Below are 24,276 nucleotides of genomic sequence, written 5' to 3' on the forward strand. Positions count from 1 at the left end.
CAAAGAGTAACATTTGACGCATCATTCATAGACTAATATTGGAAACAAGCTTGATATTTTCTAAAGAGGAAATATTACTAAAGCACAAAATAGTTGCCTGGTGAACAGCATCATTCAATTTTTAGAGCACAAATAGTTGCATATTTTGTTGCGGTGTCTAACTAAAGCCAGTGGGGTTCAATCGGTCTGTACCGAGCATGTGACTGATGATAGAGAGCCAGGAGCGTACCGGTAGTTGAACCGTAACTAAAAATGATAATTGAAAACTGCCAGTCAAAACAATTCACACAAGACCTGTGACACAATTGGCCAGTTGTAGGGAGCGTAGGGCGTTTACCTAATCTTATGCAACTCTGCAAAGCTCTGTAAAGTCTCTGGCTAACACTTGACTAGTTCAGATCTTGCCACCTATCAACGAATGTTACGATAAGAAAGGATACATCGTGCATTGGATGCTTCTGACTTGATCCGTTTGATGTATGCTATAGACAAATCGCGAAAATGTAACCAATAAAAATAACATAACTGACAATGTTTGTCATTGACTGTTTGCATTATCCCACCAAGGTAGTGCAAGCAATCCACATTTCTCGCCATTCCAAGATGGTTATCTTTTCACAGATCAAACAAACCCTGATTCAAACAAACGTTTTGAAACGCAAAAGCAGAAACAGCAATATTCTGAACTTGACGCAAATGAAATGTATTAAGACGTTTAGGCACCATATTCCAATTTACTGTATTCAATTCAACTTCAAAAGCTCTATACGTGAGCCTAACCAAACAGCTTGATCAATTATAAACGCGCTTTTGAAATATTTCAATGTGTAAACTTTTTACCAACGTCAAAAGATTAAGTTTACCTAATTCATTGGGCTATTATACTTTCTGAATTAAAGCCTATTTAACCTACCTTCCCTTGAAAGTGTTTGATTTTGCTATATTTCTACGAGTTTGCCATTTACTACAATTTGTTTTAATGGCTGATTGCATTTGTAAATGTAACTTCAAGTAATTGAAATTTTTTTATGGATATTATGGCAATGTGTCGTGAAATTTTGTTACAATGTTTTTAGGATTGTTGGAAAAAGGCAAAGACACCTTTTTGAACATGAATTAATTTACCAACAACGACTCAATGTAATTATACCAAGCAACGTCTTTCGTATATACTAACGTCACAATACAATACTACCCTCACAATACACCAATACTGACACATTTTAGTGCATGCTCATTATGCAACACCACCACAAATTTCATAAAAGAATACCTTGTTGTAACTATGCTTCTTTTTTCCTTACCATTGCCCCAACTTGGGTTGACTCATCGCCACTGCAGGCCCGCAGTCTGAGGAGGGCTGAATGGTAAACCTAGGATTATAAACAAAGCGAAAAAATAATCTCAAACCAAGAAAAAGTTGTGAGGAGAACAAACGTGTGAGACATTCTTGTCCTTTGGTATGCTCCTTTGCAGATCATGATCAAGCGACTCTTTAAACTTACAGTGATTAAGGAAACGAGCTTTCTACTAACTACCACGCCATAACGTAACTTTGCAACGAAGCAGCAGTAAAAACCCAACGCCGTCTTTCAAAAAAAAAATCCAACTGTGTAGGCTGCTGATAGCATGACATCGTAGGTCAATGTCAATAATAATTAAATTAAGTTTTAACACGAAACGATTTATAATTGCAAGTTGATCACCAATTATCTTGACACTGAAGTCAGCTCGACAAATTGCTTGTACTCTTGCTGAACTCTGGGAGTCTCCAGGGATCGGAGTACGCCGACTTTGTAAAGCTTTCCATCGCTTTTCATTACTCAGTGTCAAGCGACCAGAGGCTTATTTCATTGTCAAGTCACAAACCTGAGGTAGAACGTTGCTATAAGTTGCAACTAACTAAGTTAGGCTTCATTGGTGGTAGACATCCCCGGTAGAAATAGAAACAATGCACAGCTGTCTCACTGCGTCCAACGCTTGCAGCCTGTATATAAAGTGACAAACATGTCTTCGCACTGTCCTCCCTCAGCATGTTGCCGAAAACAAAATACAAAGGAAACTTCCTACACCTTGGTCCCCTCAAGGCTCGTATCCGATATACGAAGCCAATAGGCTACATACATACGAAGCCCAACAGCCAATTTATTTCAATCAGCTGGAGGAAGTTCACAATGAAGTTGGAAGTTTGTTCCAATTGTTCCAACTACTTTATCAGTGATGTCTAAATGGTCACAATCCTCTTTAAAATGCTGCCAATCTTTGCTTTATTGTTGTACTGGAACACACAGAGAAAGGCTTCACGAGAAAGGTTGTTTGATATGTAGGTTTTGAGATGATATCATAGATTACAGTTGCTTCTGCCTTATGAGAACTGGACGTAGCAGGCACAACGGCTGTCGAAGTAATTATGATAGATAAGAACGCCCCTCTCTTCACATGTCCTCTGCCCTGGCGCCTGCTGGTTTTGTTGGCTCTTTCTTTGTTTCCACAAAGATAAGAGTTAAACTGACTGGTAAAGCGGTGGTCGAATAAATTTGTGGCAGAATACGGTGCGATACTGATGAGCCCAGCCTCATGGGCGAAACACGTGTCTATCGCTGTCAATTCTTGCTACAAATCGGCTGCCGAGAAACAGATAGTAAGATTGCTGATTTCTTGCGGGCTTGCACATGCCAATCTTCTGAGGGAGTGTCGGATGTCGTAACATTTATCTAAACATTCTATTAAAAAACGCTTCAAACGTACATGACACAAATCATTTTATTCTTATTTTTCTAAATTTCAAATAAAAAGTAATACATGTGGATTATACAAGGACCCAATGTTATAGTGACAGACAATAACATTGATTCATCGTACTCACTCTACTATTAAGTAAACACAGTCGTGTTTTGATAGACATTTGTCTTCTGATAGAAACCAATCAATCTATTTTCTTTTGAGATCGATGCAACGCTTTACTTGAACACACTACCTGAATTATGTGGTTTGTTTATTTATAACTACTACTACTACTACAATATCATAGCCGATGCGGCCTTTGATGAACTAGATGCTCAGTTCGTAAATTCTTCCAATGTTTCCTTTGTCGTGCAGTGTCCCAAAGTGTTCTTGGTTAGCTGATTGATGCATTTCGTTGAAAATTAGATACTTTATTACTACGAATAGTTAACTTACCTGACAGCACCGCTGCTATACTGCAAGCTTTCGGCCTATCTGCAGACAAACAAGTATGCTCTTTTTTGTCTTTCTCACAGCAACGCTTTCTGTCAACTGACAACAGTGGTTGTTGGTCGGTGGTCACCAAACAAACACGCACGACGATAAGAAAAAAGCAAGTAGGATAAATAACAATAATCTACAAAAGCTTTAGCATTGGTCTCGTGCGGGCAATCCACTCCTCACTGGAGCTCGACGCTTGAAGACAACTTCAAACTCCTTCAACTGTTTGTTTGTTGATTTAAGGTTAAATTTGGTCTCATGGCAGGAAAAGTTAGTTTAGATTTCTAGTTCAAAACTCTCTATTCTGCTTGGACGGCACAAAGCAGCAAGTCTTCACCAAATATAATCACGTCATACAGCACACAAACCAAGAGTTACTAATTCGTTCTTATCAAATTGACAGTCACTTAAGACTGCGTGAATATTTACATAAGTGGAAAACGAGGAATTGGGCGTGTCGACCATTTTCACAAAGTCCTAGAAGTGATTTCTGATAAAACTATGAAAGAACTACCGTACGAAAGAAACAATGGGCTAGCACAGGCGAACAATTCAACAAAGTAATGCGAATATCCTCATAAGTGCAGCAATATTTCTTGTAGCTCTGTGAGTTGTTTGAAGCACGAGTTGTAATGCTTTGGTAAATATTTTGCATTGCTCAAACATTGTTAGAACTACAAAAGACGAAACTGCACATATCCTTTTTCCTTCAGTAATTGTGGAAGGTTTGCTGCAATGGAGCACCTTTCATACCATGAGTGGTCTTGTTAGTTGAAAAACGTTTCTTCAAGTTATTGTCTTTTGCATATTGGATCTATTTGCTGCCTGACGCTTTTGCATCAGTGCTTGTGGTCGTCTTCACTCGAGAAAAAGTGATGTTGAAAAGAAAACTTCAAAATACAAAAATCTTCATTAATTGAGGGAATCTTTATACTCGACATGAGAGCGTTTATTTAAGAACTTTATCTTGACAGTTTCGTATACAAGTAAATACTTTGAACCACTGACACAGGATCGGCCACCGCGACTGACGAAGTAAAGTTTCCGCTTGTTGATTGTTGTAGTGTTGTTGTCTGTGAATTATTCCATCCACTGGGAACGGGTGAATCAAGACTAGTGGAGAGCTATCTGTGAATTACTTTGCGCAAGCTTACACCTAGAGTCGAACCAGCGTTGCTCGATTGTGCCGTTCTTCTTCTCGCGCTTGTTCAACTGAGCAAGCGAGCAAACAATCGTTGTCGGATCATTTTCGTCATGTTCTTATTTCTTTCCGTCGCGCATAAACTTTGTGGAAACACAGAAGGCGAACAAGTTCAGTGATTAAAATAAGTTACTTGCAGGGCGCCAGTTAGAAAAGTTTTGTTATTTGTTCCCAGGTGAACTCAATTGTAAACACCTCGGGCGGTTCTCCCTGTAATCTGAGTTTGATCGACGATGAATCGCTACACCGATTGTTTTAGGGATACCACTCTCGTCCGGTTTCAAATACCGAAAAAAGTTCTTACAACGTAAAATAAACGTAAAGTAACAGTTTGTAATGTACAAAGTTTTAAATGTGTTTCGGTATTCTACTTGACCAAACGTAAACAATTCTATATTAAATATTTTTTTATTTCCCCACAAAAAGAACAGGCTGGTTTGAATGTGTTTTTGTTTGTTTCACGATTGGAACTGACACCAAAAGCGTCATCTTGATATTGAGAATAGCTAGTAGGTTGAAAGACATGGGTCTGCCATGCTGAGCTATAGAAGCATATTTGTTTATGTTGATTACCAAATTACTAATTTATACTCCAAACGATAAAATTATCAAAAACTGTCTACTGCATTAATTAATATTAAACCGTTAAGGTTCGAAAATAATTTTGTGATATAAGAAATTTTTGTAGAGTGTAATGTTAATTTTTACAAGCAAAACATTTCTACACCAAATGTATCTGCAGCGTCAATTCCTAGTTGTCATGGCGACTGGGTGGCAAACGGTATTCGACTGCCTCTCCCAAATCTTTGCAATCGCTGTCGTTTAAAGTAAAAATAAAGCCAAATGCTTTTGTTGCCAGCAATATTTTGCTTGTGAACCATCTATAAAAATGTCGTATCTTTTTGTCACTTCAGCATCACAACAATAGATTAAAATAACTGAAAACCCAAGTAAGTGTTTTAATGATGAGACAAATGTTACACGTTATTTTGATTGCACTCACTGTAAATTTGAATTGCAATATACTTTGGAAAAATAAGACTTTTTCAAAAACAATGCTCGTTATCGTTCGAGAGTTTCTTAGAATGACGCAAAGATATAAATTGCGTCATCGAGCAAAGATAAAATAAACTGAGCAAAAGAGTAAACAAACTCCTTTTATCACCACTTACTTCATATCTTAAAGTGGCCACTTATGAAGCCGTTTTATTGTGAAAGTACGTCACAAGGCTTATTGTCACAACATTGCGACAAAAATCTTTCGCAAAGAATTGAAGTTTGTGTTAGAAATAGAATGCAGTTTGTCATCTCTCGAAATTAAACGTAGCCTACTGTCTTATATCATTTACTTTGCTTTGCCATGCAAATCTATTAGGCTATAAAAGTACACGGCCTTGTCGCTTTGTTGCCTGTTGAAAAAAATCTGGCACCGATTCCAAGCACTTGGAATGACTGAGACTATTATCTTATTATATCAAACCAGTTATGTCATATGGAAGTGAAATTTTGAACCAACAGCACAGAAATACACAAGAAAATGAACGCTTTTCAACTCTGGTGCTACAGAAGAATATTAAAATTATCATATAAAAACACATTAAAAACGAAGCAATTAGAAAAAAAATTGGAGTGCAAGACAGATGGGTAAACGATTTAGCAAAACAAAGGAGGAAATTCGCGGGACACATTTTGAAAGGATCGGCAGGACAGTTACATCAATTGGTTATTGAAAGTATGGTGGAAGAAAAGAGGTGCAGGGGAAGAATACGAACTTGGGAAGATGATGTAAAACAATGGTCTGACTTGTCAAGCATCGGAGAAGCGAAAAGAGTAGCGGAAGAACATGACGCGTGGAAGCAATTGACAGCCAACTTTCGGCTCGGAGACGGCACATAATGATGATGTGATAACAATACACCAGTCGCACTATGGCGCCAGCGAGCAACCTCGACAAGCAACAGACTCCAGTGCCAAACTACCAGCGGCGTGCTCAGGGGTAAGTAGAACCAGCGGCGTGCTCAGGGGTGAGTAGATCCAGCGACGTGCTCAGGGGTGAGTAGAAGTTTCCGTGCCCATCATCTCAAAGGCTCCATAGATTATACGGACGGGTTTTAATACCAATTTTTTTCCTGTAGTTGCTACACCTGATAACACCCCACTACAGATATGAGTGAAGCGTGACTATTTAATCGTGCGTAGCAACTGAAATTTTTCATTGTTTAGTCCAGTGGTTCTCAACCTTTTTGTTTTGGCGGACTCCTTTTGGTACCTTCGAAGCGGTCGCAGACCCCCAAAAAAATTTTATCTGAAATTTTGGTGTATCGCTTTTCCTATAATTATAATGGAATCAAATGTTTTATGAGTTTCGAAACGACACACTTAAAAGAATTTGGTGAACTCGCGACACACTTATGACTATTGATGACATTAGAGAAATTATGTTATGAGCTTTATGTTGGCACATCAAAAATCAGTAGGCTATATAATCTATAATTATGTTGATTTGATGTTTTTCTATAAATTTTATCAAAAACCAATAGAATTTTGCGACCGTTACAAACACTTTCTTCCTTTTTTCGTTTCTAATCAATATTAATTCGTTATAATCTTTGTCATCGCAAAACTGTGAGTGGTGATAGACTGCTGACCAACGTTTGTATTTCTAAGTTAAGCATTGACCAATAGACTACTGTCTCAAAAAAATTAAGTTGAACATAGCCTTATTAAAAAATTAATTCATTTATATGATATTTTTTTAGTTAGAAACCAAACCTTTGAACTTTCAAAGGACATCGCACCGGTTCGTTGGGAAGTACAGTTTGAAAATCACGGCAATACACAAATAAAGCACAACCCACCAATCTTTAAATTTCGTAATTTATCAATCATGCTGCAAACTCGGAAGCTTTCACGGACCCCAAGGGGTCCGCGAACCCCCAGTTGAGAACCACTGGTTTAGTCAACTTTCGATGGATCAATTGAGGGAGACATGCTGATTGTGTTGTCTCACTTGTCCGGCATACGGCGCTATTGCGTTTGATATATTTTCTTGATTGGAAATGAGCTTGAAGGTTTCTTTGACACCCGTCAAGATTTTTAATTAACCTAAAATAAAGTCATACATCTTCGTCAGGAACGACTGTTTTGTCAATTGAATTGATTGCAGTGAGCGCTTACACTGTGATAATAACAGTAGACCTAGTCCTCGCACGAGTGTGTACAGCGATGTAAGTGTTCAAATAATTAAAGTTGCTTTGTAAAAGTTATTTCACTTTAAATTGTTTACTGAAAGTTGAAATGTTTCCTTTGCAAGTAGGTTATTACGGTTTTATGTCAATATAATAAAGTATTTAAATGTCTCGTTCGATATTTTACAACTCGGCAAACAGTTGGAGATAGATCAACGTGGTGCAAATTTAACAAGGTGAATAAAAAAATAAGGATTTTCCGTCTATTCCACGTCAACTGGTGTTCATTACTGTTCAATCATTTGTCCATTTGAGTTGATAGTTTTATGGATTTGCTATTACTTTTCTGGACAGCAAACTAGGCTCATTGCAGTGCTCAGTAAACGTTTGTTCATAGAAGTAGACTAGAAATTGGCCTAACCGACTGTTGCTCTATGCAAAGATGGGAATAATTTTGATATTAAAGATCACTTTTATTTTTGTGATCTTAAGCTTGATCTAAGCACTTTTTGTGTGATCTTGATCTTGAAGAGCAATAAGATCAAGATCACTTTAAAATTGAAAGTTACTCACTACTGACTAGATACTAGCTTTTTTTTAAACATGTACTGTACAAGGTAATTGATGGCAATGACTAACAGTAAGCCACTGTTAATATGATATATGTTCAAGAAAAGTATATTTAAAATTTCAATCTAACTTGGTCAGCGTTGCCATTTCAAAATTTAAAAGTTTTCTGTGTTTATCATAATAAATGTCAACTTCCTTACATATTTTATGTTGACGTATGATAAAAAATTACTTAACTGTGTTCACAATTTTGTTTTGTGAATTCTAAAAAAATGTTTGCTTTCTTTGACCCAATCCTAGGAGTGTAAAAAGTTTAGAATGGCAGTGCAAAAATCTAGACTTTATGGTCGACTTCAGTCATGCAAAGTGGTTTATTGCAGCAAATCTACCAGATTAATAATAATTGTTCAGGATCTGAGTGTTAAAAAATATATTAAATGTGAAAACATATGCTGTCTCTTTTTGTATAGCTTTTGTGTTCTTGTTTGGAGCGGTTATCTGGCCGCAGACCTCCGAACGTTAGTGCAGATAACAATATCAAGGTTTCCAAATTTTCTTACACATGGTAGATCTCTTACTCATTTTTATTTTGCTGGTTGAAGTCATTAAACAACTCAATTTTTAATTTTTTCCCGAAATATTTCATCCATTGAGGCCTTCTAAATCGAGAAGTGTCTTTGAAGAACTGAGTTGTATGACTATGGTTAGGATTGAACTCTTTTTTTTGTATATTTAAGACAAAAGGTGTTTAAGGTTATCATTTAGTTCTTTAGTTATTCCTCCTCATGCTGACGATGCAGAGACACAGGGAGGTTTGCATTGTGATCGGAGTCTTAGGTGAGATTTCGTATTCGATGCTTCGAAATCGGAAATTATAATGTTTCGGTGTTTTCATTTTTGAAACATAACTTTCACTATTCAATAAGAAAGAAACAATTGTAGAAACAAAACTCTACAAAATGCTTTGACTTTTCATTAAATGAATATAATTCAATAGGACCAATTACAGAGGTTGTATAACAAAACCAGTTGGCTAAACGTGCAGCTAAGTGGTTTGTATTGGGCACTGCTACTGGCATAGATTTGATAGTTGTTCTGACGACTGCCATTCAAGAATCACTTACCAGCTTTGCTTTATCCATCTTCTTAACCATTTGACAAAAAAACAAAAAAAACTAAATTATTTCACTTCTCGACAATTGAATGTGTTTTGATGCGCAGTGTTGGTTTTGGTTTCTGGGAAATCACACAAGCACGCATTCCAACCTACCACGAACTTTAACGATGACTCCAAGTGGGAGGGGGGTCGCATTCCTTGTGCGGGGGACTCCATTACCTTTGATCCGAACAAGGTGAAGAGGTTTAATTGCATTAACATAGTTAGCTATCAGCACTTGTGATGTACTTACTTCCCTAACAACGTACACTTTTTATTTCAACTTAGCCTAATATTAATGCTCTCTTGTTGGATCTTTTACTTTTTCAGTATTCAAACTAGTTTCATATGTGTAGTCTATAAGTTCCACTTTTGACCATATGTTTTTGTTTTCAACAGAGAGTTTCTGTGTTTGTCCAATCCAACTTCACCGTGACTGAGATAGTAAGTTATGTGGCAGGGGTGGTCGAATAGTAAGTTATGTGGCAGGGGTGGTCGAATGGAGACACAGTCTACATCACCTTTATTTTTGATTACCACAAATTGTTGTATGCACGGTCTTTCTTCTAGTGGCAAACTCCATTTAGATGGTTTGAGTAAAAGAAGCTGAATTGATTGCCTAACTTTCACGTGCATTAAGAATGATGAAAATATCTTATCATTATTTTAACAATCACAAAGCAAATAGAATCACTTTTAATTCAGGTTCTACCAATGGACGGGGAGTTCATTCTTGATAGGGAAATTGTGTGGGGGACAAGTTCTGATTTATCACCTTGTCCGCAGGGTGGCAGTCAAGGCAAACAAGGTGAACTATGTCCAATACCGATTGTTTATAGCTCGAAAATCCTTTTCTTTTCTTTTTAACTTAGGCCTACCTCTAATATGTTTTTTTGGGACTAAATTTAGTCTTACAATTTTCCGAAATTATGAAAAGGAAATTTACACAAAACCATCAAGTAATTATCTCAAAGGGTTATTGACAGAAAAGTAAAATTGCAGCAAGATATTAGAACATCATTTTTGAAGATGCCTGGTTTTATTGATAAAGTTACATTATGTTTCAACTGATGTGGTTTTGAAAATTGTCCTTTCTACTTCGATTTCTTCTGAATTTGAAGCCAGATAATAATCTTTGGGCTAACCTTGGTAAAGTAACCAACATATTGTTATTATGAAGTTGGGATGTCCATTGGTCCTAACCACGATACCATTCGGCTGTTGTATTCGTTACTGTGTAGTCACTAGCCTAATTGTCTAGTATCTACAGTTGTCTATTCTATGGGATACGAATAAACTTGACTAGTTATAAGTCTGCTGCTTTTTGGTCAAAATAAAGCCAGAGCGAAAAATTTAACTCAACAGGAAACAACAGGCCTAACCTAAACGTAACCGCGGTTTCAATAGAGTCATAGCCTACATGGCACTCTTATACTATTTTTAGTTATGTTAATGTATCATGAAAACGTGAAAAGTTTTTGATTTTTTTTTAGTTAGTTTAAAATATTATATCTTTAGCAATTCAACTTTATTTGTATTTTTAATCTTGCACCAGTCATGTATAAGTCTGACCCAGACAGCTGGATGGATGCAGACAATTGGATGGCTTATGATGTCACAGACGAAAGTCCTGTCAATTCTTTAGATTTGTTAGATGTTGAAAAGGTGACTTTAACTGACACGTTTCGTTAAAAAGTTAATTAGTATGGTGTATTTTTAACATTGTTGTAGTTGATTTTTGGTATATTCGTTGCAAGTATTAGCTCATTATGGTTGAATACACGTTACACTATAATATTTCAATCAATAGCGATAATGTCTTCATAACAAATGTTGAAACAGTTTTTATTTTGCTCAATTTTAAGTGTCTCTAAATAATTTCCAAGTGCTGATCGCTAAAATGTAACCAGCCTTTTAATTAAAATTATAAACCATTGACAACAACTTCAGCTGAACAAAATTAGAAAAAGTATTGTGTAATTAAAGTAACTTGCGTTCTTCTTATAGGCTACTAGGTTACCTCCTGATGTTAAAGATAGAGGTAAGTTAGGTAACCTATAGTAGCCAGAAGAACGCAAGTTACTTTAATTATCAAATGCCTGGTAAACAGTTTCACTCTGTTTTAAAGTACTTGTAGGGTATGTCGTTTTTTTAAAGTTTTTAATGACTGCGGTGTAGCTGTGCTTTGAACAGATGGAATATATAGGTGGATGTCATTCACCTTTGCTCCTGAAACTTTAATACTAACTCGTTTACAATGTCCTTCAATCACTTTTCAACATCCGTTCAGGTGCCTTGCAATTACGATCAAGCAGTGTTTCCCTCTCAGAACTCTTGGACGGTTCATATTCCTCTCGATGTTGCAGTAAATTCATTAACGATTTGGGAGAAGGTTCGTCAGCATTGGTTATATTTAAAAGGTTTCATCAAAATTTCATTTTCGTTTTTAAAAATTTGTTGACAATTTACAAACAATACATTACATGTATTATAACTTGTTGTTTGTGGCTGTTTATCTATGAGGCCCATTCGCAAGCATGTTGTTGTATGGTAATGCTGGCCTATATACATTATACATACGTTATGTAAACAGTGTGCGTTGTTATGTGCGCTCCACCTTGCAGGCTTACACATCGAGCGAGTTCACCCAGTATCGAACTTCCGGTAGCGGACTTTACCAATTCCAAGGACCCGGTCGTGTGACGTCACAAGTAGAGAGTTGTTCGGACCCGACAGGATGCATTTGTCGGACGACACAAAACGCGCAAGTACGAAGAATGAGTGATTATGCTTGCATGAACGTAGCTAAACATACCCACAATGTGCCGTATATCACCAAATCAACATTTAATTTTTGTTCGGAGCTTTATCTCCCTGCAGTGTGCACTTAGGATTACACAATGGCATTGATACGATAGTTTATGAAAGCTTGCAACAATGACACGTTTCAGGCGATAAGATTCCAAATTTGACTAGTGTCTATAATTTGAAAACAGCTCCTGCCTTGTCACTTTCTCATTCTATTCATTCAAAAATGTGTTTGTCATTCAAAAAATGTCTGTAATCCATATATAGATAGTTATGTTCATAAAATGTTATGCATTACGGTAAGTAAATATTCTACAGTAACTCACCTCCTACTTAGGATGTTGAGAAGAAGATATGTTCTGAAACCTCATGTCTTCCAACATTGTGCAAAGAACCATTGGAACCGAATGGGATGTGCTGCCCCACTTGCGGCGCTCTGATCACTATGACGTATTCAAATAGCTACAGCGAAATCAACATGTTAAATCAAATTGAAACCTTGAAGTCTACTTCAAAGGTAAGATTCGGCGAGGTTTATATGTTTACACAGAATATTTTATCTCCTACCTGACTGAATACAGACTTAAAGCTTACGTACAAAGATTCCTCCGCCACGATGGCTCAGTTGTTTAAGCGTCCGAAGTGGCGCTGGTTCGACTCTCGAAGTGTGCGCTTGAGCAACGCATTTCACGACTGTTCTCCATTCAGCGACACTAAATTAATGGAAGGAACAATTCTTCAGCAACAACACTTTGATAATAATCGGAAACTCTATTCTGTCAACTTTGGTAATCCACCTGTGTCAGTAGTTCAAAGACTCTAGAAGTATTCTATACGAAAGTGCCAGGAATATCAAAGGCTTTCTCAGTCCGAAGATAAAGATTCAAACCAGCCAAATACAAACAATCAATAGTCATAAAATGTTAGAAATAATTAAGCAAGGACAAAGAATTTTATATCCAAAAGGAACGCAAAATCGAACAATAACCTACCCACAACAAACTTAAGAGATCACAATATCGCATTTATGCAAACAATGACATTTCAAGATGGTTTCCATCCACTGATGAGTTTACTTTGAACGTGAATAGTCAATCAAGTGACAGATTTTCGTCAGTACGAAACCAGACATCATAACACATCGCGTGCATTGGTATAGTGACATTTCAAAGATATAGTGACAATAGCTGAGTTTTTAATTTGTACCGCAGCTCCAATTGGTTGATACATTTAAATAGCGAAGGCCCAATGCTTGACTCGCTGCCTAGTTTACATTGCGCCGTTGATCATATTGTTCTTGCAAGCTTTTATTCTACTTTTTGCAATTAACTTAAACGCCACAAAACACGAGTCAGTGACATTTTTGAGTGAAAATCATTTCGTGCACCTCATGTTCAGTTCTCAAGCGTCCACGCAATACTTTCAAAGATCCAAGACGCGGGTTCCGTCTACATACAATTAGTTATGACTGATGAAAACACAGGAACAAGCTATGGAGATACGGCAAAAGAGTTTGCCCGTAGCTTGTACGAAACGGTTTCCTCGCGTAAGTATCTCCATCAACCATTGCAGTAAAAACATTTAATAAGTTCCTGAACATTTTACTTCCCACCTGTCAGATAATGGTGAACTCTATGAGTCTTATCAATGGTTGTCACCCAGCAATAGTGTACTGGTGTAAGAACTTTATATGTAACAACCTTTGTACATCTGCGTGTATGAGTATGTTAGTTGGAGTTATTGTTATTGGAATGGTGGCTGACCAGATGACCGCTTATTGTCTTCCGTTACCATCCTGATTGCGCCATAATCATACCAACAGCTGTAACTTACAATGCACGGTTTTGACAATTTCATTTGCTCTGATTGTTTGTTTATATGTGGCGCTATTGAAACAAAACAAACTGACTTACAGCAATAGCCACTTTAACATGCCAATTCTCAGTCGATCCAATGACATCGTCAACCAATCAGAACCTGTTTAAGTGGTTACCGTCCAATTGTGACCCTTCTGGTACTCAGCCAGAGAGTTGATCTGTGCTTTGAACTTTGTTTGGTAATTACAGAAGAAAACAGAGTAATGACAGGGGTGGGATTTGAACCTACGTCATCGAAATGTATTCCCTAGGCCTAGCACTAAACCTCTAGGCCACACTGACTATGGCGAAACCTTTACTTAATGTCTATCAGAACTGTTTGCGTTTTTTCTGTTTCATCTTTAACTTCTGATTGGTTGAAACGTCATAATACTTGTACTTCGACCTAGAGGCACTGGCTATGTTTACCACATAGACCTAGCCTACAGTGAATATAGCTTTCTTTTTCTTAAAAGCCTCTTTTTAGAAATATAGGCCAATTTGTTGTTTTCTGTCTAAATTTGTCTAAAAGTTCTGTCTAAAAGATCACCTGTCAACCGTGGTTACAGTTAGTTACATCGCACAAACTACAGTTGCACTATTTTGATTTTTACGACTTTTAATTGCTTCCGTATTTAGCGCAAAACAGCTTAGGCATCTCTAGCGCCACCATGACGTCATCAGGATCAGGGATCAGTCAACAAACCGGTATGAGTGGAGGGGTGGTGGCTGGAATTGTCATCGCGGTTCTGTGTCTTGTGGGACTTCTATTGGTCGCAGTCGTCTTCGTAAACAAAAAAAGGTGGGTTTCAATATTGTTATTGTTACAGATTTATGTTAGAATATACTAGATATTTCAAAATTAAAACATTGTAGGCCAAGTAGCTTACATTTAGTTTTGACACGAAGTCCATAGTAAAGTCCGCCCCAATAGCTCAGTTCGTTAAGCGGCCGACTTTGTCATAACAAAGTTCATTAAATTATTATATGTGCCAATTGTCATTTTGCCATAAACAGAGATTATTTAAGATAAATAGAAGCCCTTCTATTGTCACAGGTAACAAAAGCCTTCGTATCCCCTTCTCTAGATATCCCTGGGTATAACTTACAGATAACATGTGGAAATTTTACCTTATCAATCCCGGTGACTGGACCTGCGTCAGTGGTTCCAAACCTCTACAAGTATGCAAAACTGCCAGGAATGAACTCTCAAAGAAGCTTTCTCACTCCAAAGATGAAGATTTCGACATCAATCAATGAAAACGAATTGTTGCTTGATCTTCACATACAAATGTACAAATGATGATGATGATAATTATGTGCCCATGCAGATACAGATGGTGGTGTTCGAAATTCTTTGCCATTCGACACGCCTATAGATTAACATCATTTGTTTTGACTGTTGTGTTTGTGGCCAATTGATTCAAGCTATTTAAATAAGTAAATCTTAATCGATCTGTGCTTCTTTTTCCTTGTATCATGCCTAAAAGTGTTACTTTTACCCAGGGGCGCGGGAAGTAGGGGTGCTCAAGGGGCTTCAGCCCCCCCCCCCTAGAGCTAGTTCAGCCCCTCTGGATTTTTCGATAATTGCTTCAGCTCCCCCTAGAAAAATCTGACAATGTGAGGTACATAACATATGTCAGAAAATTGATCGTCTAAACGTAAATCTTCATTCATGTCGCTTTTTGGTTCCGATAAAGTTGCCTACAATTAGCTGGGTTTGTGTCCTACTCGTTGGTGCGTTCAATCCGTTCGTGCTTCTGCCTCGCTCGTGTTGTTAAGTGCTACCTTACCCTGTTGCAATGTCTGACCGACATGACAGAAGATAGTGCAATGAGAGAAGATGCACGTGCAAAGATATTCGGCCTGGTAAAGCAAGCATGCACGATGCGGCTTTTGTTTTGCGATTAGCCTACCTGCAGCGGAGAAGTTTTTTAGCCTGCAGAAGTCGTCGCCAGACAGCTCCAAGCCAGAAGAACTCTGCTTCTTCAGCTTTGGAATCCATCACCATTCTCCGCAAACAAATCAAAAATCTCAGAAAAGCTTATGGAAGCAGCGAACGTCTTTGCGTCTGCCAATAACCTAATGACGCCAAAGGATCCCCGAGTGAGCAAAACTTCAGCAAGATTTCGAAACACAGAGGAATCGGATGCTTTGTCGACTGCAGGAGAAGGAGCGTGGAAACGGCAATACATCGAAGCCCTTGGTTTGGTTCAAGTTGAGCTTGATTGAAGATTCGACCAGACGGATCTACTCACAGCAGCCAACAGAGAGAAGGCCCTTCTTAGCTGTGCAAACGGTGAGGGAAGATCTGATACTGAGATCAGCTTACCCGATGCCATCAAAAAAGATCGCCTAAAAACGGAACTTACCTTGCTCAGCGATGTTGTAAGTGGAAAAACTGCAAACTCCGTTCAAAAGGTTGCTGAGATAGGCTACTATCGCAACTAAACCCTCAAACAATAGATCTTTTCAAAGAAACGCGAAAGTTCGTGGAGCTCTGCCTTTGCCTCCCGGGTTCAGCTGCATCATCAGAAAGTTCTTTTCCTGCTCTAAGACGCCTGAAAAGTGGTTGAGAAGCTCAATGACACAAAACAGAACATCTTGCGTTGATGCATATATCCACCAAGACATTTTGGACACTGTCGATGTCAAAGAACTCATGACACAGTTCAATGAGAATACACCTGAGCGAGAAGCAATCATGGGAAGCGTGTGAAAACTCATTTCCACAAACTGTCGTTTTTATATCACTTTCTAATTTGCATGTTTTGATTTTAATTTCCCAAACAGCTGCTTTTGTTGTTGCCGTTCTTGATTTGTTACAATTTGCATTGTGTGCTTTTTGGCGTCGTTATTTTTTTTACAAAAGAGGGGACCAAAAGCTTAATATAAGTTTTAAATGTTGTCCCACAGTAAGGGGTCTGGGGGGCGAAGCCCCCCAGAATCTGACAACACTACGGCAGCTTCAGCCCCCCCTAGAGAAAAAGCCCCCTCTAACCCTAAGCCTAACCCTCAGATGGCATTCATTATGTCTCGAACACAACTGTGACAACTGACAACATATCTTTCTTCTTCAACAGTTTGATCAGCTGTGATCTCCCATATGAAATCTTTCTATTTTATTCTGTCTATTGTTTTTAGAAATAGGCTACTTCCTGCATGCTTTTCATTCTCATAATTTTCTTAATATTGTAAAAATATTTCATTTTTTGTCGTCCTTTTGCTTTCTACCATCCCAGTCAACATTAATTTTTCCTACAAGTGGCTTCTTGCTATGTGTCTGAAATATTTTAATTTTCTGAGATTGATGTTGTTAATGAGACCCCAGTTATCGTCTATTTGTTGAGTGACAAATTCATTTGTTTCTCTTTCCATCCAGCTGATGCGTAATAGTCTCCTGTGACACCATGTTTCAAAACTTTTTAACTTTATAATGTCACATTTTTTGCATGTCCAAATTTCACATCCATATGTGGCAATTGGTAATACTGTATGATAGTTAGTAGTAGCCTAATCTTAATTTGGTGTTTTTACCTAGTAGGTTATAATAGAATGCAACAATGATTATAGACGTGAACGTCGCTATAATAGCTTCTGGATCTTCAAAGCCAAACGCTAGGCCACATTTTGCACGGCAAACTGGATTGCCATATGGCGGTTTTAACGCCATTCTGCCATGGATACCGCGCTGTATAAAAACAAAGCATTATTATGATTATTAAAAAACTCTGTTTTATCAATGCGCAATAGTCTATTTACAAAACATCAGGTTTGAAAAGGCAACTTTTTACGAATCTTGACGCTTTTCATAATATTGCATTTTGGGATGATTTTGTCAACAGCGTGATTACTACCATAGTCTAACTCTAAGGTGTTGCGAGCGTGCCATATTTTAATAGGAAGATGTATTAAAAACGTCAAGTTTCTGAAATTTGGCGCTACCGCCAATATGGTCATCCTGTTTGCTGTGCAAGAAGAGGCCTAACGCTTGGCTTCCAGTCCAGGTGCTATTATAACGACGTTCACGTTACAAATGTAACTCAAACTAATTGAATGCAAGATTATATCGAACGACGAGTTGGCTGTTCCCCATCTATCATGACATCATGCATCGGTAAGATCCAAGCTTCTGCTACTGGACGGTGTGGATAAAATATCTCTTCACTCGTTGTGCTGACGCTCTGTAGCCTATTGGGCATGTAGCCGACAATACAATACAAGTTTTATTAGCTCAATTGTATACAAATTTATTTATTTATTTAGACAATCTACATTCTTACCTCCTGTCAAACTGGAAGACGAGTACAGTGGAGTGAACAATCCAGTTTATGACCTTTCACCTATGACTGCGGTAGGATAACTCCACAAAGCGTTTGTTATTCTAAATAATTTTAGAATCTGCAGCTTCTAGAACATAACGTTTAAATTAGAAAGCACAATAGTTGTTATTATAGCTCAGTGGTCAAGCGCCAAACTCAAGATCAAGCGGCGCTGGTTCGACCCTCGGGGTGTGCGCTTGAGCAACGCATTGTAAGGACAGCTCTCCATTCAGCGGCACCTAGTGGATGGAATAATTCCCCGGCAACAACACTTTAACAATCGGAAACTTCACTCAGTTAATCTCGGCAACCAGCTCTGCATCAAAAGCCTCTACAAGGGTTTGTCAGTCTGAGAATAAAGATTCAAAACCAACCAACTAAGTGAGTTTGCTTTCAAGAGCAGCTAACGTTTCAGTAGCTGGAAGATATGCTAGGATTGGTAAGTAGACAAAAATGTGATGTGGTGTCTGCTCTCAAGAGGCTGTACAGCAAGGTAGCTATGCAACTCTATACCACCGCATTATGATTATATGGCATCACGACAATTCAAAGTCGATGATTCAAAGACGAAGGGTTAAGGTTAGGGTTAGTATTAGGGTTATTATCTTTATCGTAAATAAATTATCGGCTTTAAATTGACGCATAACCTGATTATATATTGGCAGTTATCACGATATCAATTTCACATTGTAGTTTTTGTTTAAAAAAAGTTTCGGTTAAGGATAAAAGATTCTGCTTGTTAATCAAGCTTCGGTTACACACTTGTTAAAATTGTCTGGACTGAGGACTTTGCTTTCAATGGTTTTTCACTGTTGACTGTTGAATCTGCGAACTTTGACAAGTATAGACATATACAACCAAGCAACCACACGGCATTTAACATAATTCATTATGGATTATGTTAAATGCCGTGTGGTTGCTTGGTTGTATATGTCTGTGGTTGAAGAAAGTGACCTCTTTACCATAATTGTATTTGACAAGTATCTTTTACAAACGCAGATGTCACCAGAAAGTGTCGATCACGAAAAGAAAAACCCAAAGTTTTCAACAGACACCAGTGTCACTGGACTGCCTCAGGTTCTTACCAGTGACTTCGGAAAAAGCTTCAGCAATCCTTTGTATGACGAAGAAGATGTCTAGGACGTTTGGAACATTTTCCTTTACCACAACTCTATAGAATTACATGATGTCAATTACTCATAAAATTAATACTATTCATTGTTTTTGACACTAGCTTTTATGGAAGAAAATGTTAATTATTCATCCGAAAAGAACGAATTGCATAGGTTACGATGTATCATCCGTAAGTCTATCAAACATGAAATATCCTGTCCAAAACTTTTCCCGAACCAGGTTCGGATTGTTTAACTAATTTGAATGGTTGGAATTTGATTCTGACCCAACAATCAAAATCGTCATTGATTTGAAATCGCATTTTGTGGAAATCTGAACAGCAACTTTTAGACTAACTAAACAACAAAACTGACGCAGTGTGAAAGCTTGTTTATATTTTCTAACAATGTGCATAGGTGACGTCACAGCGAACAGAATCACAGCTTGATGCGCGCGAGACCTCGCAAACGGGTATCAAACAAAAGCGGCCTTAGCGAGACGAGGGCAACAAAATTGTTTTTTTGCTAAAACGCATGTTGTACACAATGACATCACGCTGAAACAAAAAACTCGCAAAAAGTGCATTTGGGTTTCCCCGCCCTTTAACTAAATTTTTATTCTTTTAATTAAAAATTTGCACCCATAAATGTGGAAAATGAAAAGAACGAAGAGTTTAATGCACTTATATTTTTAACATTAAGCAATGACATGTGATGTTGTTGAGAGAAATTCTGAGCTCAAAAATAGGGAGGGGCCTCACAAATAGAATAGCCTAGGGCCTTTCATGGTCTAAATCCGGCCCTGGCTGGCCCAATGCCACTTTTCAAAACTACTCTAAATATTCAAGAGTATGGGGCAATGCAAAACCATACAAAGGAAGTCAGTATAGCCTATTTTAATAGCGTATAGGTCTACTACTTTTTCACTTTTTGGTGGAGACTTACAGTGTTAATTAAACTTCAGGTGACATCAAAGTTTTCTTATATATTTTCTTGATCACGGTATGATCTGTTGACTGGATGCAATCAGCACACTTTTGTTTCAATCCAAGTAAGCGGATTGTTGGAAGCTTTTTCTGTTTGCGTAGTTGCTTGTAGCCTTTAAATCCGAAGCCATGTTTAAAAAAATCAAACCCTGTAGGCGCTTCATGGCTATTCTGTTACCAAATGTCTTCTTCATAATTGAATAGATTGTCGCAAACTAAGTTTGTTTTGGCATAAAACATTTGTCAAAGGTCACAGTATTGGTTTTACTCCAAATGTAGTGATTTATTGCCGTGAACCACTTGACTTTGAATAATATATAGGCCCTATGTTTCAGCAAGGTTTTAATTGCACAGAAGCCACGGGCTAGGCAGCGTCATTAAGTTCCGTATGGGTTAAATTTTGTTTTGATCTCGTTCCAGTCCAAATTTATCCGATTGAACTCGTGGACCATAGAGAACTAATGTTTCAAAATCACCTTGTTATTTCGATTGATCACCTTGTTAACACGACTGATGAATTGGTTATAAACGTTTATAATCCCATAAAGAACTATTTCAATGTCTATACAACTACAACTGTTGTCAATACTGCTGCTTATCTCTACTCTATTTCCAGCAAGAACGGAAAAAAATATATATCTGTTGCAAAAATTCTTGATGCGCATGTTCTAGTTATAATTAAGTGCTTCATTCTACATTACTGTATTTTGAATATTTCAGTAGTCGCTTTATTAATTAAACGAATTGATAACCAAAGCTTTATTAATTAAATGAACTGATAACCAAATGTCGCAATTACGTTTTCTAAGAGGAATTGTGATGTCGTTGATGATGCAATTTCCAATGATAACTGCTTCCATAATCATTAAATAATGCAAAATCTTACACTACATTCAACACTGGACATTTTGGTATGCATTGTTTTTCACTAGATCCAACAGGTAAAGCGCTGGAGCCGATTAAAACTATTCACAAAAATACCGAAGACGCCACACAGTGAAACGCGCTTTCGGCAATTGCCGCTGAACCAATGTTGTAATTTTTATATAGGCCTATGGTCTATAGTTTGTTTATAAGTTGAATCATGGCCCCCTCTAGTGTCTGGCCTGATTTGTCACATTTTTCTTTGAAACATTAACAGTCTGAGTTGCTGGCAAAATGTGGCAGGATACTCGAAAAGATAGCGATTGCTAAAGAAAAGTTAAAAGCAGTTCATTGATAAAAAGTTCATGTGTTATTGTTATTTTAACTAGAGTTAACTAAACATGATTTGTTTGCCACTCCCACATTACTCAACTGGCTATTTGGTGAGACTTTTGATCAATGCAACCCAGCCAAGTCCAGCAGTTCAAACCACTGGTGATGGGTCTGTTTTTTTTTGAAGCTGCTTAGTTGATAGTTAAAACTGAAAAGTACCTGGGCAGTTCAACAGGCATAGGTATACCAGAATAGGTTAGGCATTCACCAATTTAATCTTTGGGTATGTTTAACAGATACCGTATAATTATACCTTGCAGCTGTTAGAGTGCCTTGTCTAGTGTCTACTGCTTTAGCTAACATAGCCCAATGATATGTCAAACAAGTATGACTGTTTTATTTTCACTATGCAAAAACTATACCTTTTAAGTTTTTCCAAGCTTTAAAGTATGCCTAACTGACAGGTGCTGATTTCATCATAAAAAAACTCATCATTCATCATTGCAGTCATTTTTGTGGTTGCTATTATGGCATGGTTTATTCAAAATGACAGTGTCTCAGTAGGTTTTATTAGCCATGCTTTTGTGAAAGTGATCAGAATTGAAAGAATTAAATCAAGCTCCCAGATCTTTTTATGCCCACATTTTTTAAGTGGCTGCATGACAAGTGTTTAACACTGCACTGTAATGATAAAAAATCAAGAACTTTAGTTTTGCTCCAAGTACGGTATATTTAGACACTGGATCTTTTCAAGTTATCGCAAGTCAAATACTTTGTAATATGCATGAAAAATTGTAGTAACTTGACTGTATGTGGATTAAGTTTTTGCAGTGTGCTACACTTTATAAAAAAAAATGGAGTGGGCAATTTAACGTAGGCTAAAGTATTTTCTCAAAATTGGGCAGAATTCCATGTCTGGCAACCCTTGTATGGGAATGATAGCCACAGTCATTTTCATTTAGCCTTTTTATAAACTGAACTGCTGTAAATTTTAATGTGCTGGTTATGGAGTTGTGTGACACTGAAAATGGTTCAATACCCGAAATCGCGATATACCGGTACCGTACAACATGGTAATTTAGACTTGGACTATGGTAATTTAGACTTAGACTAAATCTACTGGAAATAAATAGGATTGAAGGAGTTAGAAATGCTTTTAAATCTACAATGGGTCAAAGACTGCTCAATCAAGTTAATCTTAACATAATATTAACATTGAAACAAATCTAACAAAATCATTAATGTTTTTACAAGCTAAAACACTTTTGCGGCAACAATAGCCAACAAAATACCACTGTGTTATATTTACCATAAACAGCTTTTTGACATTTAGGAGCTGTGTTTTTAAAAACAAAAATACATGATGGATATGTTAAAAAGTGAGTCTATTAGAAAAAACTTTTTTAAATGCCATTGCTTTTTTAATTAAACTCGTTTGTAAACATCCTGAAGCAACAAGTTGATTTTTTGCTGGTAAGTGTTAGGCTGAAACATCGTCTCAAAAGTGGGGTACTTTTAGAAATCCTCGTTATACCAAGGTGCTTAGCGAAAACTTTTATCTAGTTTTTTTCGTAGTTCATAGCAATCACCATTTAGATGCAGAATTTTTGCTGTTACAGTTAATCAGGGCCATTACAAACATTTTTGAAAGTTATAATTTTGTATTTAAATGATTGTGTCCTTTCGTGGAAAGTTCATTCATCAAAAAAAGAACAGAAAAATAGAAGGGAAAGTTCAGTTGTGTAATGTTGAACAAAGGAATGAAGTTGCTTTTAAGCATATTCATGGTGATGGACCACTTTCTGGTGGTAGAAAGGCATTCCAATTTCTTAATAAAATATCAGTGGTTTGAAAATGACTCAGCATTTGACCGGGTTTTACTTCATTAATAAAGAAGCTTTGCCTCATATAAAAACAAGAAGCAAAAACACAAGGAGTTCAAGAACAGCTTCAAAACAAGACAAAGTTGAAAGAATTAATACTTACTACAAAAGTATTTAAGTGACAAGTATGAACATAAAAGTAATTAGAAAGTTTTTGTCTGCCACCTGTTCACCTCTCTCGTTATCTGTTGATGGAGTTAGAGTGACTGGTGGAGCTGGTATTGTTGGCATGTACAGATTTCAGTAGACCTTGGTGTTAAACCTCAGTGCCATGGTGAGTATGTAGCTTACTGCATTAGGAGTGTTCTACTTTTGTTATAAAAATGCTGTAAGACTAAGAAGTGCTCTTCGTGATGAACAATGATGCATTGTATCCAAACCCTTCTACAAGATAGGAGCGTGATATATACTTTTGTTGGTTTTTGTACCTTTGCGTTGTAGATATGTTCAAAACAATGTGTTAAAAAATTGGTATTAATTAATCAGCTGGGTACCACAACTGAGAGTATTAAGCCTTCTTATGATTTTTGTATGTTACCTTTTTCTAGTCATTTCTTCAATGTATCTTGGACATGCATCTAATTATTGCATGTATTCTGAAATTGTACATGCTGTGAAAAGCAACAAAGACAACAGTAGTTATTGTGGTAGCCCATACACATTTGCCAACATGACATTCAACAATTTTCAAGGATTTTGTTTTTCATAACTAGAGTCTTTTTATGTATGACTGACAATCAGTTTGGCTTCAACTTCTGTAAGTGTATTTTTT

General features: G+C 37.2%; 1 protein-coding gene across 1 annotated transcript; it reads left to right on the top strand.

Moving 5' to 3' along the window:
• Nucleotides 1-8,918: 8,918 nt before the first annotated feature.
• On the top strand, nucleotides 8,919-21,278 carry LOC145775682 (protein amnionless-like). The gene is made up of 12 exons (XM_082587021.1): nucleotides 8,919-9,021; nucleotides 9,406-9,536; nucleotides 9,740-9,784; nucleotides 10,046-10,148; nucleotides 10,896-11,005; nucleotides 11,631-11,732; nucleotides 11,965-12,108; nucleotides 12,486-12,665; nucleotides 13,547-13,694; nucleotides 14,644-14,806; nucleotides 18,271-18,358; nucleotides 19,326-21,278. The coding sequence occupies exons 1-12, from the start codon at nucleotides 8,970-8,972 to the stop codon at nucleotides 19,464-19,466; spliced, it is 1,407 nt and encodes a 468-aa protein (XP_082443147.1). The 5' UTR covers nucleotides 8,919-8,969; the 3' UTR covers nucleotides 19,467-21,278.
• Nucleotides 21,279-24,276: the final 2,998 nt, after the last annotated feature.

The sequence above is a fragment of the Aplidium turbinatum genome, chromosome 8 (genome assembly GCF_918807975.1).
Source record: "Aplidium turbinatum chromosome 8, kaAplTurb1.1, whole genome shotgun sequence".
In the NCBI taxonomy this organism is placed as follows: domain Eukaryota; kingdom Metazoa; phylum Chordata; class Ascidiacea; order Aplousobranchia; family Polyclinidae; genus Aplidium; species Aplidium turbinatum.

What these genes read in the sequence shown, in the direction of transcription:
- LOC145775682 (XM_082587021.1), top strand. Translation starts at nt 8,970, where the DNA reads ATGCTGACGATGCAGAGACACAGGGAGGTTTGCATTGTGATCGGAGTC. An exon ending in GGACGACACAAAACGCGCAA is followed by an intron (nt 12,109 to 12,485) that starts GTACGAAGAATG and finishes CCTCCTACTTAG; the next exon opens with GATGTTGAGAAGAAGATATG. An exon ending in CCTTGAAGTCTACTTCAAAG is followed by an intron (nt 12,666 to 13,546) that starts GTAAGATTCGGC and finishes CCTCATGTTCAG; the next exon opens with TTCTCAAGCGTCCACGCAAT.